We start from the raw sequence: 19,816 nt of genomic DNA, 5'->3' as shown, positions 1-19,816 counted from the left end.
ATGGTATCCCATAATAGGCTACATAGGTAATGTAACTGGCTCACGTACAGTAGTAGCCTACACCCAGTGCTGAGTGCTTGCCTGGGCTGTGGCCATGAACATGACCATGACCGACACGGGCCTGCTGTAACTGTAACACATCCCACAGAATGCCTCATTTATGCTTCGTGGTACGACGGCTTCGCGAGGCGAAAATAGTCGATCTGCAAGCTCACAGCGCGTCGCAGCGCTGTGAGCTTGCAGATCGGCTATTTTCGGGGCGCGACACCGTCGTACCATCAACTAAAAGCACGGATCCGCTCTAGAGCCCCTCTGAAGTTGTGCCTCCGCCCACCTAGAACACATTTATTGTGTCTTGTCTTCAAGGCGGAAAGGCAACGGTCGGTCACTCACAGCATCTTGTTTGTATAACGTGTTGACTGAGTATGGATGCGGGCGTTGAGGCGGAGGAGACACGTTTATAACGACAGAAGACGCGACACAAGGGAATGGACACATAACACAAGGTATGAACGGATTCTGAACTGTACAGCAGCCTCATGTGAATGATGATGGTTTCTGCCGTTTCCTTCCTGGTTGTTCTGTATTTCTCTAGCGATCAATATCAGCGGGTTAGAGTCTAGCCCGCTGATATTGATCTCACAGGATGGTGATATATTATATTATATATTTCACCAAGCATTAAAAAAAGAAACAGAAGCAAACTAGCAGATTTAGCAGTGTACTATGTTGTGTACAGGTTACATACATTTCCCATTCAGCGGGGTCTGGGGTTGTTTTTTTAATGACAAAATATCGGGTTCGAGCAAGGTTTTAACCCATGACGTATACACTGACCTTTTGGGCGACAAATAATACATTCATTCAAGATGCCACGTGGATGAGAGTGAGCAGCTAAGTGCTTGTGGTAATGTGGAAACATTTATTTAATGGCATGTCCAGTCAGTGTGGTTGGTAAACTGTCAAATTGTCTTGCTGCTTAACGCAGATTTGACCAGTAAATAGGAGAATATCTGACAGCAGCGCCAGCGGACTGTTCTGTTCATGCCACACTGACTGTTGACCAATGCTGCTGAAATTATGCAAGGATCCATTCCAGCCTCCACAGAGGGCCATTCATTTCAGGATTTTCCCAAGTACTTGCAAGTTTCATACTAGACAAGTATTATTAACTCCTCCAGTCTCGACACGAAAAATACACTCCAGAAACCTATACGAATAAGATATATTATATACATCTAGGCTGCATGTTTTAATTCAGGTAGTTTTTATAAATTAAATACAAAATTGTAAATAATATTTGTTTGGCTAAGTCTGATTTGATTATGTCCTCTTTTGTGTTGAAGGTTACTGAAGTTAAGTTGACATGGATATCAGTCACTGTAGTGCTACTACAGGGACACTGCCTGAGAGCCTGAGCAGAAAATGACTTTTAGGAATGGGCACAGAGGGACAAGTGACTACTGCTTCCAGATGGACCCCACCAGGGTCCCTGAGCAGGCAAATGGTGTGGAGATGGTGGCAGAAGCCATCAACTATGACTCTGAGGAAGGGGCAAAGGGCAACCATGAGACCAGAGACTCAGTGCCCATGCCGGGGGCAGTCACAGCACCTGATGGGGGCTGGGGCTGGGTGGTGCTGGTTGCCACCATCCTCGTCCTGGCTATGACCCTCGCCTTTCCCTCCTGTGTGGGGATCTTCTACAACGACCTCCAGAATGAATTCCAGGCCACCAATAGTGAGACGTCCTGGGTGCCTTCCATTATGACATCGGTGCTTCATGCTGGAGGTACTGTATTAAGCACAAATTGCTGGAATTTAGCTGTAAAAAAAAAACTAAAAGTTAAAATCACAATGTTGTCCAGTTTTTGGTTTTGGTCAACAAACCGCTATATGTAACCCAAGTAGGGGGTCGTTTTTTTTTTTATGTATTTGCATAACCTTCATGCAGAGAGACAAGGCAATCTATCCATTAAAAATGCCCTATAAATCCATATTAAAACATTGATGTTTTAAAATTTTAACAGAACTACAGAACTACTACTATTAGATAGTTACATATTAACTACATAATTGGTTCCATGTCATACATGACTAAAGGTAAGGTGCGGCTGCCATAAACCTTCAAAACTGCTGAAGTTAAAACTGGAAGAGTCAGTTGATTACAGTGAAAGATTACTTTATCTCCATTCTCCACATTGTTTGGCTGGACACAATAATAAGTAGGTCGGTCCGTCGGGAGTGGCTTATTGTCGGTAGCAGCCGATAACACGCGGGAGTCTGTCCCAGGTACAATGCGCTAGACCCCTGGGATATGGATTGCTGAGGTGAAGCGCCACACCTACCAGGTCCCAGTTCTTACCGCACGACTTATACACCCAAGCCGGGCTACTCATGCGCTGAGTTGGCGGTGCCCGGGATTCAAACCCATGACCTTGTGGTCTAAAGGCAAGAGCTATACCGACTGAGCTACCCGGGCACGAGAGTTTTGCACATGCCACCATTTGTATTATTCGTATTTTTTTAGGAAGTTGGATGCAGGAGATTATGTAACGTAATTTACATGAAACACAGAAGTAGGGTGGACAATAAATAAACATTGTCAGCGAAGACCCATGTGAATATCTGACTGTACTGCAAACCATTGTCAAACTTATTGACTGTCTCTAGTTATAGGGAACCTGTTATAGGGAAGCCAGGATTCATTATTCTGTAAGTTATGGCCTGATGGCCTGTTGCCTAAGGCCTCCCTCACACAGTTAAAACAAGTGTTCTGTCGCTGCCTTATGCCTTACGTGAGGCATAAGGCCATTTCAATTAATTCCCTATGGAAGTCACATGTTTTGATAAAACTCTGGCTTTACCCCCCCTACCCTAAGGCAAGTCAGTTATATCAAACCATGTGACTTCCATAGGGAATGAATTGAAGGTTTTTTTTCTCCAGGTTTTCAAATATATGCAGAACATACAAATTACATAAAAGCACCAATGAAACAACAGCCTGAACAAAAAACAGAATGCAACATTTTTCAACTGCCTCAAACTGTTGTCCTGTCAGAGCTTGTTTACGAATGGTGAGCAATGAGGACGTTTGAAACTAAACTTCCTGAACTATTACGGAGTGATGTAATGTGAGGCTGCTGAGGCAAACCACAGTTTGATGTTGTTGAGCAAACATCTGAGACTTAAGTGCGTTTTAACAAGAGTTAATGGATTAAAACGAGCACACGTCATGTGTACATAGACATTTCACACACACGGTGACCCACAAACCTTTGTTCAAGAACAGCTATACACCTATACCTAAAAACCTAATTGCTAGCATTTAATCAAACATGATGTCAGAATAAGAACATGCACTTTCTGTTACTGTGTATCTCTTTGTCCTTTAATGTGTATTTAACCAAGCTCATTTCATTATCTACAGGTCCTCTCTGCAGTGTGCTGGTGGAAAGGTTTGGTTGCCGAGCAACAGTTATGATGGGCGGAGTCTTAAGTGGGCTTGGAATGATTGCTAGCTCGTTCACCCAGTCCATCATTCAGCTCTACATCACTGCTGGGATCATTACAGGTCAGTGACCTTTGACAGAGATGCTGTCAACACACAGCTGATTGACTTGTTTGTTTTGGTTATGTACACTAGAGCAGGGGTCTTCAACAGGGGGTCCGGGACCCCTAGTGGGTCCTCAGAGCTACTATAGGGGGTCCGCCAAATCGGTGTGTGATAGGATTTTTCTTTTTTTGCCTTAAACCCTAGCATCCCTTTTCTGAGGAGAACTTTAGCCAAAAAATAGCAGATCTACAAGCTCACAACGCCTCGCGCTGCGAGGCGTTGTGAGCTTGTAGATCGGCTATTTTTTGGCAAAGAGGTGTTTGGTGTAGAGGGAAAAAAGAGCAGACCAAGTAAACAAAAAAAGTTTAATCTGAAACACAATTTTTATACAATATAGAGTATGGGGTCCCTGCTTCATCTCTCTCTCTCTCAGCTAGGGGGTCCTTGGCCTGAAAACGTTGAAGACCCCTGCACTAGAGTCTAATACCAGTCTGGCCGATGTATCAGCCATTATTTGATCAGTATCAATCAACCTGGTGTCCCTATTTAAGTTTTAAAATAGCAGATCTACAAGCTGACAACACTTCACAATGTGTTTTGAATTTGAATAGGGCTTAAGTGGTTCAATAAAGTTCTGTTTGTTGTTTTATCTATCAAAAAGTTATTTGTGCTTATTTTTATTAGATTCTTTGCTAAAAGTTAAATGCTCTCAAATACAAACTTTAATGACATCTAAGTTTTTCAAATTGATTAGAAAATGTTCAATCATCATCAATAATTGGTGGTCAAGGACTTTCCAATATTTGGATCGGCATCGGTCGGGCTCTAGGGTTCACTGTTAGAAAGGTCCAACATCTCAAGGAGGCGCTTTATTTTAATCTATGCCTTTAAAAGAAGAAACTATAATTGCCACTGTTCTGTTTGGAATAACTCATTTCCACATATGATGTAAGAGCAAAATGGCCTCCAGGTGAATATGGTCAATTGTGTCCATTGTGACACTTCGTCCACACTAACGTCCTCCATTATTCCAGGTCTGGGGTTCTGCTTCAGCTTCCAGCCCGCTGTGACCATTCTTGGACATTACTTTGTACGTCGGCGCACGTTTGCCAATGCCATGTCCTCCACGGGCACAGCCCTGGGCCTGTGCACACTGCCATTCCTCGGTAACTACCTCCATGCAGAACTGGGTTGGCGCGGAAGCTTCCTCGTCCTGGGTGCCGTCCTACTCAACTCTTGTGTCTGTGGAGCAGTGATGAGGCCCCTTGCGCCCCCCAAGCGCCGCGGCCAGCCCCTGATGAACCATGACCCCCCTAAGCAGGAGGAAGAGGAGAAGGTTAAGGCGAAGACGATGATAAGCTACGTTTTGACTGTCCTGGGCAAGCACATGGCATTTGACTTGTTCTGCAAGAACCCACGGTACCGTGCATTCACCATAGGCATTACCTGGATGATGCTGGGTTTTATTGTGCCACTGATATTCCTAGTACCATATGCCACAGCCTTTGGCATGGAGCAGGGCCAGGCTGCGCTGCTCCTCTCCATCCTGGGAATCGTCAACATCGTGGTGAGGCCGCCTGTCGGTGTCCTCTTCAACCTGCCCTTTTTCAAGGGGCGTCACATCTATGTGTTTTCCTCAGCCCTGCTGTTGAACGGGCTCAGTAACTGTATCTGTTGCATCGGGCCCAGCTTCAACATTCTGCTGGGCTTTGTGCTGGCATTTGGACTGTCTATGGCGCTGGTGGGCTCACTGATGTTTACCGTGCTCATGGATACGGTGGAGATGAGTCGCTTCCCCTCAGCGCTGGGCCTGCTTTCTATCATGGAGAGCGTTACTCTGCTCATTGGCCCTCCACTGGCAGGTACTGTAAAACACAGGCTGAGAAGAACTTAGGAGCTTAGAATCAGATCACAGACATGCAAAAGTGTCACTTTTCAGCTACAGTCACCTTTTTGAACCCAAATAGGGCAATTGTGTGACACCTGACCCGAAAGAAAACAACATGTTGTCACCTTTTTCACCTCAGGGCTGTTTACATGCCTGAGATCAGGTATACATACATTCTTGAAGAGCGAGGACTTTAAAATAGCCCACTTTTCAATGTGCTATTTTAAAGTCCTCCACTCAAAAATGTGTAGACTATTCTACCTCCAGGCCCCCAAGCTGTGGATTGACCTCCCCTCTCAGTCAAGACTGTAGTCACTCCCCATTTCCTGCCATAGTCTAAAAACTCACCTCCCCAGACTCCACCTCACCCCATAGCACTCCTTATTTCCTTACTTTTTGTTGCCTATTTTCAATAGATGCAGATGTGTGTTAGTTACTTACTATACTAGTTTACATAGACATACTATATAGTACTGTTTGCTTGTCCACAAATGCTAAGAATGTTATTTAGATAGCATGGGTTTTGACCCTACTGACGTTACTTTGTAGCACTAAATTGTTTTCTTTGCGCTCCATTTCCTTGACCTTTTACCATGTTGTTTGCACAATGTATGTCACTCTGGATGAAGAGCATTATGCTAAATGCTTAAATTGTTCATGGAGTCAGTGGAAGTCAATATATACAGCCCTCATCAGCAAAGTAAAATAAATCTGTGTGCACAGGCATTTGCTGTGCACATAAAAGACTGCACAAGAAGTCTAGAGTGTTCAGCAGTTCCCTCAGGGGAACAACTGAACAGGGGCTGAAGGGGGCAGGGCTAGTGTGTGGCTGGTGGTATTAGTTGCGTACGAAATCGGGGAAAGGGCACAGACTCCTGTTTCACTGCCACAGCCTTCTTAAATGTCAGCAGTGCTTCCCTCGTGTTCACACTCAGTGTTCACATATTGACCACATTAATTGCACAACAATGCTTCAAGTCAGAGTGTGATATTCATGTATTGTAGCATGTTAATATATTTGAATTATTGAACTTTATGTTCAAGTTAATCTCAGTGGTAAGGGAAAAATGTTGAAAATTGGTGAAAAACAGATGAAGAGGGAAACAGCGATTCTCCCTTGTGAGTGACTTTTCTCCTGTTGTTACTAGTAATATTAATGATGTCCCTGTGGTTGTTTTTTTAGGTGTCCTGGTGGACAGGACAGGGCAGTACTTCCATATGTTCGCTGTCTGCAGCGCTGTTGTGGCCTCGTCTGGCGTGTTCCTCATGGTGTCATTTTACTGGCTGGATAAGAGGGATGAGCAGACTTCAGAACAGGGCCAGCCCGCAGCCCTGACCGAACCCTCAAAACCTGTAGCTGACACAGCTCCACACTGCGAGTACAGCAGTGTACCCACAGAGGGAGACAAAGAGCAGGACTCGGACTCCCGGACAGAGCATATCACCAGCAGCATCTGAACGTGATCTTACCTCACCCCCTAACACACATTAGACCTGAATCAAACAGTGTTAGCAAACTGTTCACTTCATGTGTTTCAACTCTCTTCACATACCATAAGGATGGGGCTGGGAATGTACAACATACACTGTAGCATGTGTAGTATGTGAGCATTTGAAAGTTCGAGTATCTCTTGTGACTGACAACGTACCAGAAGAATTGTCCCCCAGCCCTGGCCATTTGGTACTGCAAATATGTTGAACCAAACGCTGAGATGTGTTTGCAAGTATAATCTTTAATCTGAGACTTGAGTGTTGACCCACTACACACCAAAACAAACAGCGCTGTACGTTATAATATGAAATATGTGTTTGTACTGTATATCATAATATGCTGCTAACCATGTGGATATGATGTCACAGTCCATTATATACTCTTAATTATATACACACACTGTTTGAAACCAAGCCATATCAGTCATTCAACAGAGGAAAATAAGTCTTACCTCTTACTTTAACTAATAAGCTGAGCATGGTATTGAGTTTACAAGTCGCACCCAGTATAATAGAAGTGGGTCGTTCTCTTAGTAACTCATAGTCATACACTGTCGAGCAGATGATGTGAGAAAATAAATGCCTACTCTATAAGCAGTAACTAAGCATACATGTTTATCTGCATGCTTCTCATCCCTTCATGACAGTGCCTTTTTTTGTATACCCCCTTATGAGTTGCGTTTGTATTTGAAAACAATCATTGGATAGATGTTATTACTCAGAACCTCTGCATTTGTGTTTAAATAAGCATAAATGTTGTCATATTGCAATACAGTTTACATAGGGTTTGACCCATATTTCGCGGTATTCTATGAAGATATTACACATTCATTATGGGTGTGACTCACTGTAACAAAATTATATGTAAAAGCCTGCTTGCTTTTTGATGTGATATGACTGAAAGCAAGGACATTGCATAGTTGTGAATATTGCCAGACATTAATGACACAACATAGCCTACAATATATGCCTGTGTTTTAGCTGGTATGTCTGCGTATTCCAGGTAAGTGAGTATTACAATGATTAAGGAATACAATTCCTCATTATGACTTTGACATTGAAAGTACATGGTGGTGTAATAATGTCTTTTCTGCAATTTAGTATTTTTGTAAGGGCTAGTATTGCTTTTGGGCCAAATTACAGTATACCTTTCATATGAATGCCTTATTTATACACTATGGGAAAATAAAGTAAAGCGTTTATCAAATATGTTTTCTTTGTTCATTGGGAATCAAGGGATCAAGCAGTCTGGCAGTGGTGGAAAGTAACTATGTACATTTACTCAAGTACTGTACTTAAGTACAATTTTGAGGTATTTTTACTTTACTGGAGTATTTCCAATTTTCAGTACTTACTTCACAACTTTTCAAATGTATAAAAATCTTTTGAAAATAGCAGATCTACAAGCTCACAATGCATTGCATCACGACGTGAGCTTGTAGATCTGCTATTTTCAAATGGCCGAAATGTATATAGGGCTGAAGTGGTCAATATGTTTTGTAATAATAGGCCTAATCAAAATCTCCAAAGCAACTATTAACTAAATAATTGTAGTGGAGTAAAAGTATAATATGTGTCTCTGAGATGTAGTGGAGAAGAAGTGCACAATGAGTACTTTCTTCTTTTGGTAGCCTACTTTAAGTACATTTTGAAACCAATACTTTTGTACTTTTACTCATGAATGAATTCCGGACTTTTACTAGTATTTCTACATTGCAGTATTGATACCTAAGTAAAACATTTGAGTACTTTTTCCACCACTGCAGTCTTGTGATCCAGTGCATGTCGCCATCAAGTGGTCATAATAATGAAACCTGAAGATAAAAAGCCTTTCAAGGAAAAGAAACGGGCGTGGAACAACAGCAGCTGAACGCATGGATTCACTAAAAGAGGGGCTGGACGTCTGTATAATGTATTATATATATCGTTACATGGAATCAGACCGTTTTACATAGTGTTTTCCAAATGGGTCGAAGACGAACGAACTGCCTCGATAGGGAAAGTGAAAGTGAAAGTAAAAGCGTCCTCCAAGGCTCAACGTGAGACAACAACAACGGTAAGTCTGGGATCAAAATATGGTCCAATAACATCTTTAACAACACAATAACAACGTTAAGTCGTTTATTAAGTTGTGATAACAACTGTACAAACAAACAAGCATACTGTAACTGTGTTACAGTATGTTTGCTGAACAGGGAGGAGCAACATTAGCTTTGGATCAAGACTATCGTATATGTATTTTATCGATTTTGACATTTACATAGGTTTGCATAGAAAGTAAAAGTCAGACTCGATAAAATACATATATGACACCAAGGCTAGAGCAACATAATTATGAATTGTTTCGCAGACTGTAACAACAGCATTCGTGTTCAACTAGGATTCATTCATTCAGTGATGTTCTGTATAGTAGTGTATTAGGTTTGGAACCAGGCTAGTAGTCTGTCATTTCACGTCACTATGAATTGAGTACATAAGGACCCCATTTGAAACAAGCCCTTAGGCTTTCATGGGCTTTTTAAACCTATTTAGTTGACCTTGTATTTAAACTGTACTTTCATGTGATTTTTTTCTACACACTTCTAAATAAAGTATTCAATCAATCAATCAAAGTCTACATCTTCGGGGTGGACGTGGAACTCAGGTGGGAGACGATGGCCGGAGAGATGAGATGTGTGTTTGTGGTCCTCCTGTGTGACTGTGTGTTGTGGCTGTCACTGTGGGGCGGCCTGGTGCTCTGTGACTGCTCCACTTCAGGAGGACCGCTGGCTCTGTGGGCCTATGCGGCTGTGAGATGGACAATCCTTCGCTCTTTGACCTGGATGTTGACTGACGACGGGAAGCCCCCCCAGTGTGCACTCTACAGGTGGGGCAGTGGTGGAAAAAGTACTCACATGTTTTACTTTAGGTAAAAGTATGTCATGTAGAAATACTCTGTTACAATATATACAGATACAGTATAAATTGTACACAAATCTTTTGAAAATAGAAGATCTACAAGCTCACAATGCATCGTATCACGACACATTGTGAGCTTGTAGATCGTCTATTTTCAAATGGCCGTAATGTATACAGGGTTGAAGTGGTTAATGTATGTTTTGTAATGGAGTAAAAAGTGCAATGTTTGCCTCTGAGAGGTAGTGGAGTAGAAGTAAAAGTATTGAAATGTGGACATACTCCAGTAAAGTAATAGTACCTAATAATTGTACTTACTGTAAGTACAGTGCTTGAGCAAATGTACTTAGTTACTTTACACCACTGCAGGTGGGTTGCTCTACTCTGCCTGTTGCCGCCCGTGTTTGAAAGTGGACGGACACTTGTGGTGGATCATCAGGCCCCAGCAGTGCCCTTTGGACTTATCCCAGAACCCAGTACGGTGATCTTGTCCACGATATCGTCTCTGGTCGCCTGTGGGGTTTGGGAACTGGACTTCCTCCGCGGTGGTGGTGGAGGGGCGAAAGGAGATGTTAAGAAAGTGGATGCCAGGAAGGTGCTGACCAGAGTGGTGACGTTTTTCAGACTAGACGTCACTCATCTGACGGCAGCGTTTTCTTTCCTCATCGGCGCGGTCGTCTGTGAGTATATGCATCATGATAACTTACTGTACAGTAGTGCAAAATCAAATAAAATCAAATCAGGTAGGGATGCAACGAATATTCGGCAACCGAATATATTCGTCCGAATATGGCCAACAAAAAGAATATTCGGTATTCAACCGAATAGATTTTAACGCTGAATACGGAATGGAAAATATATATATTTTATAACTGATCTCAATATGGACCCATAGTGATTATACGTTTTGCCATACTCACGTAGCTCTACAACAGAGGCACAACCATGACAGCAATGGTACAAACAATTGTTTAAAAAAATAATATATATATATATTTTAAACATTCATATTCGGCTATTCGGTATTTGGTTATTTGGCCAACTGTTTCCTATATTCGGTATTCGGTTTCGGCCAAGAATTTCCCATTCGGTGCATCCCTAAAATCAGGTCATACTGTAGGACAAATTATCCATTTCCCGTTATGAAAAGGAGACAATTTAATGCGTTATGGCAGTCAAACAATCTGTTAACCTCTGATTATCTGTCTGCAGGTGATACATTCATCCCATATTACCAGGGGAGAGTTATTGATATGCTGAGAGACCAACACCTTACAAGCTTCACTCAGGCAATCGTTCATCTGGCACTTTTCTCAATTGGAAGGTGACAAAACAATAGTCTTAAAAATCTCTCTCTCTCTCTCTCTCTCTCTCTCTCTCTCTCTCTCTCTCTCTCTCTCTCTCTCTCTCTCTCTCTCTCTCTCTCTCTCTCTCCCCCTCCCCCTCGCTCTCTCTGCTTTTGTGATAGCTACTGTCTTTGCAGCCTTTTAGGTTGCACAAAAGGACTTCCCATCAATCCTACATGTGGGGATCTTAAAAAAAAAAAAAGGTGAATGGAAAGATATCTCACTTTGCATTCTTCCCTATATCCCAGTATGCTGTGCTCTGGGCTGAGAGGAAGCATGTTCATGTTGACCCTGTCCAGGCTGAACAGGCGAATGAAACAGCTCCTGTTCCATAGTTTACTGCAACAGGAGATACATTTCTTTGAGGACAACAAGCCCGGTGAGACACACACAAACACATACAGCAGTTATTTATTTATATTTTTTGTTTGCTGTCACTTTCAGGTTTTTCTTATGTAACCACATGGTCACACTTAGGTGGACACACCACACTTTTATTTTTACCTATGGGCGGAATCTGCCAATGCTTTGTCAATGCAAATGTGTGGATTCATGGTCTTGCGCATCTTTCCGCGTGTCACACACATCTTGCGTTTATGCGCTCTATGCGCCTGCTGGTACATGCCATACAATACTGGCTGCAAATAATTTGAGTTGGCCGCGCACAACCTGAGTTTAACAGCGGGCAACCATAGTTTGGTGTGACTGTGCCCTTATAGTGCTTTTCCGGTAGTGTTGGATTTAGCCTCTATATGAGTTTCCCACCAGGAAGTCGGGGAAATCAGTATTCTGGATGCAATATGAATTACCCAAGCTGTAACAACTCGCAGCTCACAACTCTGACAATCACATTAACTTTCAGAGACAGGCACACGGATATCAACACACCTGACTTTCAAAAACAAAATGTTGGTACACTAGAAATTCCTCAAAATATATTGTTTTTATGATGTTAAATCATCATTTTATACGTTTCCTGTTTTCTTCTCTGGTTGTAGGAATCAGTAACAGCCCCTCAGATATTGAATAGAGCCGAGCAGCCACACATAGGCAGATAATCAATTGCCCCCTCTTTGTGGGAACTGGGAAGATGTGACTTAGAGAAAAATATGACTCAACATCATGTGAAATCACCATTATTTATTATAATGGGATGCTGTTCCATTGTACTGTTGCTGTCTGGTCTTTGTGTGTGTGTGTGTGTGTGTGTGTGTGTGTGTGATTGTGATATCATATCCCCCCCAAACACCTGCAGGAGGCCTGTCATCCCGCCTCAGTTCTGACGTGGACAGGATGGGCCGTGCCGTAGCGCTCAATGCCAATGCGCTTGTCCGTGGCCTGGTGAAAGCCAGCCTCATGTTGGTACTGATGCTGAGCCTGTCCTGGGAGCTCACACTGCTCACCTGTATAGAGATGCCTCTCTTGGCCCTTATACAGAAAAAATACACCACCTACAGCCAGGTATGTACCATAAAATATTTCCAGGGAAGCGATGGGCCTCGTTTATCAAACGTGTGCCTAACAAATTTGATTGTAAATCACTCTTAAATGCATTTATGCAAACATTGTGTGATCAGCGTTTTCATATAGATCCATTTGTTTGTGAGATCCAATGAGATTTCACTCTAAATTGTACTGTATACATAAATTGCAAAAACATGTCTGTAAAGAGTTTAGTAGCATCATACTAAATATGATGCTACACACTATTTAGTGCAATGGTAGAACAGAGTGTAATGTTATTTATGGTTGCCTAGACCTCGTAGTGCAGAATTATATAATAATATGGCAGGGAGAGGAAACACCACACAACTAATGGCTAATTTGAATCCATGATGTATGATGCAGTTTCTATATTGTTGATGGACTTAAGTCTACATGTGTTCTTCATTAAAACAGGAGGTCAAGGAAAAGGTGCAAGAAAGCCAGGCTCAGAACGCAGAGTTGGCTAAACAAACTATTGAGGGAATCAAAATTGTCCGCAGCTTCAAGGGAGAGGAAGTTGAAATGAAGAGGTATAATGATGCACTGGAGCAGATGTACAATATCAAGAGACAAAAAGGCATCTACAGCGCAGTCCACCTTCTGATTCGGAGGGTAAGATTACATCTACAGTATGTGACTTGTTTGTCACTAAGATGAATCATGGTGCAACCAAACAAAGACAGCTTTAACTACCAAACTAACTAGACCACTGCACTTTTCTTTTTTTTTATGATGATTTGTCGCTTAGTTTTGCCATTGTTTATATTGCATCTGCATCTTCAACCTGTAGAATATTGACGCTTTGGTTCCCAGTCCAGGGCAAGAAAAAGCAAGTATGTTTTGATTCCAGTTTCAAACCAACTTTTAGGGTTCTGAACCCATTCATTTTCAGTGGAAACACTCTGAACTGGTTCATAATTAGGCGGGAAAAAAGAACGGAAGTGGTTTCACTCCAGTGAAAAAGGGGAAATGGAAATGAATGATAATAATTACATGTACAGCCTCACTGGCATTACAGGCAGTTAAGTTTATTTACCCATTAACTTAACCTATTAATGTCAAAGAAGTTATTATCATATTTTCATGGATAACATTTTAGCTGTTGCCATTTGTTATTTGGTGCTTAACTGAACTGAGTTCAGGAGGTTTTTCCTTTTCACTTTGCATTTCAAAGCAATACACTAGGGCTATCAATCTTCCTCTATAATCCATCAAATTTTTCCTGCTCACATTTTGCCTATTATTATAATCATTTATGTACCTAATAGGCTTATACCAATGTATTGTACTACAGACTGTAGCATGTGGTTGTTATGTACATTCTGTCCACTAGAGGGCATTCCAACCAAAACTATTGTTTAGTTGTTTGCTTAGGCACTAAATTAATCATGTTAGATTGTATGGATCCATTGCCCATTGTGTTTTAATGAGCACAAGTTATGTATCTGCACTCCAATTCAATATAAACTAATATGAAGTAACTTCTATAAGGAATGTGTACAATATTTAAAACAGGCTATCAATGTTCAAGCCACGTTTTCTGAATCTAGTGCAGATTTATTTGATATTATCCCAGCCATGGAGAAAACACTTTCAGCTCTAACCAAGCTGCCTGAGATGCTGAAATAGTGCCTTGCCAGCTGGGCAAGGTGGGGATACTTTAATTGCTGTAGGTGGGTATAGTGGGGTCTCACTCTCGTACATCAGCATTTCTTGCTGTAGACAGTAGTCCGTGGACCACTGAAGGTATTGCATGTGGTCCCTGACCATGCATTTAGTGCATGTAGGAAAGATTTTTTTCTTCCACGGAACAGTGCACTAAATGACCTGGTGACCTATGATGACGTGTCCATGTTGTCAGTTACTGGGAAGTCGGAGGTCAAGAAATTCCACAGATAAGGGAGTTAGAATCCCAACAGGAAGTGTACCGGATTGCCTGATTGTGTCATCATTATTAGGAAATGTGCTCATATAATCGCATGTGTCTGCACATGTAGGTACAGTAGGTATAAAGTTATCTACTGCAAGTCAGTTAGCCAAGCCAGCTAGAATTAGGTGAAAAGGGGATCACAATGATGGCAAAATGGCATTAATTTTATTCTAATTAGGTAGTGCTGAAGATGGGTGGAATTTTGCAATATGAACACTATTCACAGCGTATATTGGTCCATATCAAATAGTACAAACCTTTAGGCATTCATGACATCATCAGACCATTACCACTGGCACTGGTCAAACACACTGTATGTCTGGTGTGGATCATGGTGTGGGTCTTATCTCTGTGTGTGCCGTCTAGCTGGTGAGCCTTGGCATAAAGGTGCTGATGCTGCTCCATGGACGTAATCTGCTGGCTTCTGATCAACTCAGCATTGGCAGCCTGCTGACCTTTTTCCTCTACCAGAAACCTATGACAGCCAATATGAGGGTGAGTTCTGTTGTCTGTGCATAATATGGATACTCATAGAAGTGAGTGCACTTTATAAAATAAAATAAAAAATGATATATATATATATATATATATATCTTCAGCAAGGCATGCCTTACCAAAACTATTAAGATCGAATGTCAAAGTCAGAGGTAGCACATGCTGCAATGAATGCAGTATTCACAGATGTTTTACATTGCACAATGATTTATTGATGACACACAGACAAAACGTCTTGTGAAATCAGTGAACAATGCTTTAGAATTACAGTGTATTTAGAATTGTGGTACCCTTTATGTGCTTGTATTCGGTTTAAGCTTAGGAATATAGGAATACTTCTAAAGATGTATTTTATTATAAAGGTCTAAATATTGTTTGTCTGGTCTTCCAGGAGATTCTATATGGCATTGGAGAAACAGTGAGCACAGTAGGTGTCATAAATAAGGTGTTAAACTATCTGGACAGAAAACCACAGTGTAAGGAGGCAGGAGAGCTGGCTCCTGAGAAGCTGGAGGGACGAGTTACTTTTCAGAACGTCAGCTTCGCCTACCCTTCAACGCCCGATAAACCAGCACTCAAGGTTAGAGTCTGTTCACTCTATTTGCCCCAGGAGAAACAGCTTTTAGGTTCTATCATTGTGCTTTCATTGGAGTTGGGCATCAGGGTGCCCAAATCTTTTTGTCATGAATCACCAAAATGTAAAGTGGTTGATGACACATCCAAATCCCAAAAAAATGACAGAACATTGATTATTTAGAAATGTAATTAGTAGGCTTTCGCTTTTGTATGGCTTATGCAGTATCATAGTGTTTGTTAGCATCACTTGAACTAAGCAACTCACCTAGAACGTAATATGTCAAGTTAACTGCATTAGGAATCTCTCCCTATAATGCTCCCTATAATGCTTTGGTCATTCAAAAATAAATATTGTTCAAGCCCAATTTGTTACCACGCTCTCTGCTATGGCTAGCCCTGCATTAATTACCTGTTCACTCCCAGTCAGTGTCTATGGAGCTGTGTCCAGGGAAGATCACAGCTCTTGTCGGTCCCTCTGGTGGTGGGAAGACGTCCTGTGTCAGCCTGCTTAACAGACTCTATGACCCTCAGGAGGGGGAGATCCTGTTGGATGGACAGCCCCTTCACCACTACAAGCACCAATACCTACATCAAAAGGTATGGCTGTATGGAAAAAGGATGATCATCAATGCCACAACATAGTCAAAAAAAACAAAGAGTGCCTGTGCTGGGACCATACCTCCCTTTCCAGTATCAACAGAATTCTGTAGTAAATAAATAACAGTGCTTGTGATGAAGCACTGCTTCTTTCCAACAATATCTTTCACCTCTCCGATGGCAGGTGGCACTGGTATCCCAGAACCCTGAGCTGTTCTCTGGCTCAGTGAGCTACAACATAATGTACGGCTTGAGGGACTGTACCGAGGAGAAGGTGAAAGAGGCTGCGAGGAGGGCAAAAGCTGAGGGCTTCATCTCTCTACTGGATGAGAAATACAACGCAGGTAAAACAGAGTTGCCCATCACCATGTGCGAAAGCTTCCAGTGCTCACATAACCCACACAGCTTAGCCTTGGAAATTACTTAACTTCTGAGTTCCAAGAAAAGGATTAATTCCTGGCTGCACACACACAAAACATAATCTCTTTTGATTTATTTAGGTTGACGTGTCAGTAAAAAAGGACATTTTTCAACACATCAATAAGAAATAAAGAACATCCACATAATTATTTGCACAATATGTAGACTATACCCTCAGATTAAATGTACAGTACTACACATTATATTTGTCTGTACCACAATAAGGTAGAGATGTGCTGTATGCACTTCTGTCTGGCAATTGTGAGTGTTAATATGTTAATATTCAATCACAAATAACAATATATGAACATGAACTGTGTCTGATATATAATTTTATCACAAACTAAGATGGTGCAAATGTGATTGATGGACTTTGGGAAGTGTGTTGGGAGCCGAATCCATTGCTGTGGATATAATGTTCCTGATGTGGGTGTGTGTCAGCAATATTCTGCTGACACACAAGTTAATTCCCATGACAGCCATAACCCGCAAACAAATATTGCACCCCACTTCCCCTTTATTTAAAGAACCATGTAGACTGGACATATCACAGACCAAAAATAAATGGCAAAGTAAAATGCGACAAAAGCCAGAATTTGGTGGTGGGTTGCCCCTTTTCATTGGGCCATTAGCACTAGCTGTACCACTTCCTCTGCTGGGTGTCAAACTTGCAGACCCATCAGTGGTGAACCCATCACTGCCAATGAACATTAACGTTACTGCGCTCTAACTAGAGGCTTGTGTGGATGGAGGGTTGTCTGGAGTGGACGGGTTACTAGTTGAGGACCACAGCACAGGGGGAGAGCTGTTATAGGCTTATGAGGATTTGGTGATTGATGACTGCTGATTTTTAGAATAAGAAAATATTTATAGTCCTGTACGGGGCATACATACAAGGAATGTTTGGAAGGGTGACAACTGAACATAGAACAGTTGACACTTTAACACAGGTCTACAAGGTACTGGAAATGTGACAAATTGCATAACATTCCTTCAAACAGTAACCTAAAGTAGACAGAGGATATAAGATTAACAGCTTAATGGTTCACTTCAGATGGAATAAACAGAATTGATGTTTTATGATGATGGCACTTTTGTACCAAATGTTTGCTGGTTGTAGACAACTGTAAGACAAAGACCTTGGCAATCACCAATCTGTCAATGGCCAAACATCCCATGTGTTTGTGTGTAGATGTAGGGGAACGTGGTGGCAGTCTGGCTGCTGGACAGAGGCAGTGTATAGCCATTGCCAGAGCTCTGGTCCGACAACCTCAGGTCATCATCCTGGACGAGGCTACTAGCAACCTGGACGTTGACATACAGAATGCCGTATGTAGAAAAGTTTCAGAGTGTACTTTAGAGAAAGAATATGAGAGAAAATATATTGCGTTATATTTGTGAAAATGTGTTTTAGCACCAGAATCTCATTTCTTATTTTGAAAAATACCCGTGGAACACAATGTTTTTTATTTTATTGTATTGTTTTATTATGGGCTATGACACTAAAAAGTACCAATTTAGGTTGGAACCACAAAAGTGCAGATCTTTCCAATTACTTCAGACTGGCTGAAAGTACACTTGAAATGTTAATAATTATCCCATGTCTTATGACATAAGACATGGGCTTCTTTTGTAAACCAGTATCTTTCAATATTGGTTTACAGAATTGACAAAAGACTTATGTCGATACTGTAAACCAGTATTTAGAACCACTCTTGTGTTTTAGGTGACACAGGAGATTATGGCTTGTGGCCAAACAGTACTGGTGGTTGCCCATCAGCTGAAGACTGTGGAGCAGGCATATCACATCATCTTCATGGAGAATGGAAGAATTGTGGAGCAGGGCACGCATCAAGAGCTAATGGCCAAAAAAGGACGCTACCATCGTTTGAAAGAGGAACTATTCACTTAAAGACATACTGTGTAACATTCATTTTAGTAGTCTGTTTTAGCAACATCCCTTGTTATTACTGCGTTGGTCTATACCAGGCGGCAAGCATGCCCTCTTAAAAATTAGGCTCATGAGGAAGTGCCAAATTCCCTGCCGTTCTCATCAATGGCCTAGCAGGTGTCGCTATTTCCCCTCCTGCTGACTGAAGAAGGAGTACCACTCCATTGATTACAATGGAGATTTGATCGGACTTTACACTTGATTTTATTACCTTAGTAATCATTGTCATACTTTATGCTTTCAGTCGCTAGTTTAAAGGAATACAAGAACGCTCGCCCCAAAACACGCTTGCCCTAGGTCAAATACGGCGACCTCGGAACAATCGGACCCACGTATTTCTGGCCACTGAAGTCCACTCGCCCCAGTCAAATCCGGCGACCACTCGTCCACGCCAAGCCGGACGAGTGGTCTGCCGCTGGGGGCGAGCGGTCCGCAGACAAAATGGGGGCGAGCGTTCCGGTTAAAGTCTTCTTTCCAATTACCATAATATGCGTTTCTGTAAATTATGGTCCCATTAATTTGAATGAGTGAAGACCCGCCCTCGCTTTATGTTACTTTTGTTAAATTGAAAAAGTTATCCAGTATGACTTTAATTCAACTGAGATACTCAGTTCAAAACATAGGACTGTGTTACTGCACCCGCCAGCCTACAACAATATAGATCCCGTGGAAAACAAATAGAATGTGAGATGGATGTAACTTTGATATGGATTGTGGGCTTTAAAATTTGACTTTTTTTACATTGTGTGTTGTTGTTTTTCAAATTAAAATAATTGGTTTTAACCTAATCTATCATGGTTAGTCAGTTTCATTGGCTGTACAGATCATATGACTTTGTCTTTGTAGAGAATACCTGGTTGACTGGTAACTGGTTAAGTGGTTATCATAGTGTTTTGTCCAGGCAATGGGATCTAGACATTACCTTTATTTAACTTAACCCCAGAATGCAAAAATAATAATACAAAATAAAATAAATTAGGCTATTTTGACTATATAAATATTGTCATTATTTTGAGAAAGTTTCTCACTATTGATTGATTGATGTACTTTATTTAGTAAGACGAGAACAACAGTACATGGAAGTACAAATTCACAATACAAGGTCGACTATTTATAGACCAATTATTTGTTTACTAACATTGAGCCTGGACGCACAGGTGATTGTTTCACGCAATCAATTCCCAACCTG

General features: G+C 41.6%; 2 protein-coding genes across 2 annotated transcripts; both read left to right on the top strand.

Moving 5' to 3' along the window:
• Window positions 1–284: 284 nt before the first annotated feature.
• slc16a5a (solute carrier family 16 member 5a) lies at window positions 285–8,139 on the top strand. The gene is made up of 5 exons (XM_084079306.1): window positions 285–506; window positions 1,347–1,789; window positions 3,428–3,571; window positions 4,588–5,415; window positions 6,625–8,139. The coding sequence occupies exons 2-5, from the start codon at window positions 1,426–1,428 to the stop codon at window positions 6,897–6,899; spliced, it is 1,611 nt and encodes a 536-aa protein (XP_083935432.1). The 5' UTR covers window positions 285–506; window positions 1,347–1,425; the 3' UTR covers window positions 6,900–8,139.
• Window positions 8,140–8,784: 645 nt separating this feature from the next.
• On the top strand, window positions 8,785–19,415 carry tap2t (transporter associated with antigen processing, subunit type t, teleost specific). The gene is made up of 13 exons (XM_084079299.1): window positions 8,785–8,988; window positions 9,525–9,798; window positions 10,197–10,507; window positions 11,040–11,151; window positions 11,422–11,552; window positions 12,429–12,634; window positions 13,073–13,270; window positions 14,955–15,083; window positions 15,475–15,663; window positions 16,083–16,256; window positions 16,441–16,600; window positions 17,869–18,005; window positions 18,403–19,415. The coding sequence occupies exons 2-13, from the start codon at window positions 9,587–9,589 to the stop codon at window positions 18,586–18,588; spliced, it is 2,145 nt and encodes a 714-aa protein (XP_083935425.1). The 5' UTR covers window positions 8,785–8,988; window positions 9,525–9,586; the 3' UTR covers window positions 18,589–19,415.
• The last annotated feature ends 401 nt before the right edge of the window (window positions 19,416–19,816 follow it).

Source organism: Gymnoscopelus microlampas (genome assembly GCF_963454915.1).
Source record: "Gymnoscopelus microlampas genome assembly, chromosome: 14".
NCBI classification, from domain to species: domain Eukaryota; kingdom Metazoa; phylum Chordata; class Actinopteri; order Myctophiformes; family Myctophidae; genus Gymnoscopelus; species Gymnoscopelus microlampas.
The sequence above is the reverse complement of the archived record's forward strand: the minus strand, read 5'-3'. Positions and strand labels throughout refer to the sequence as shown.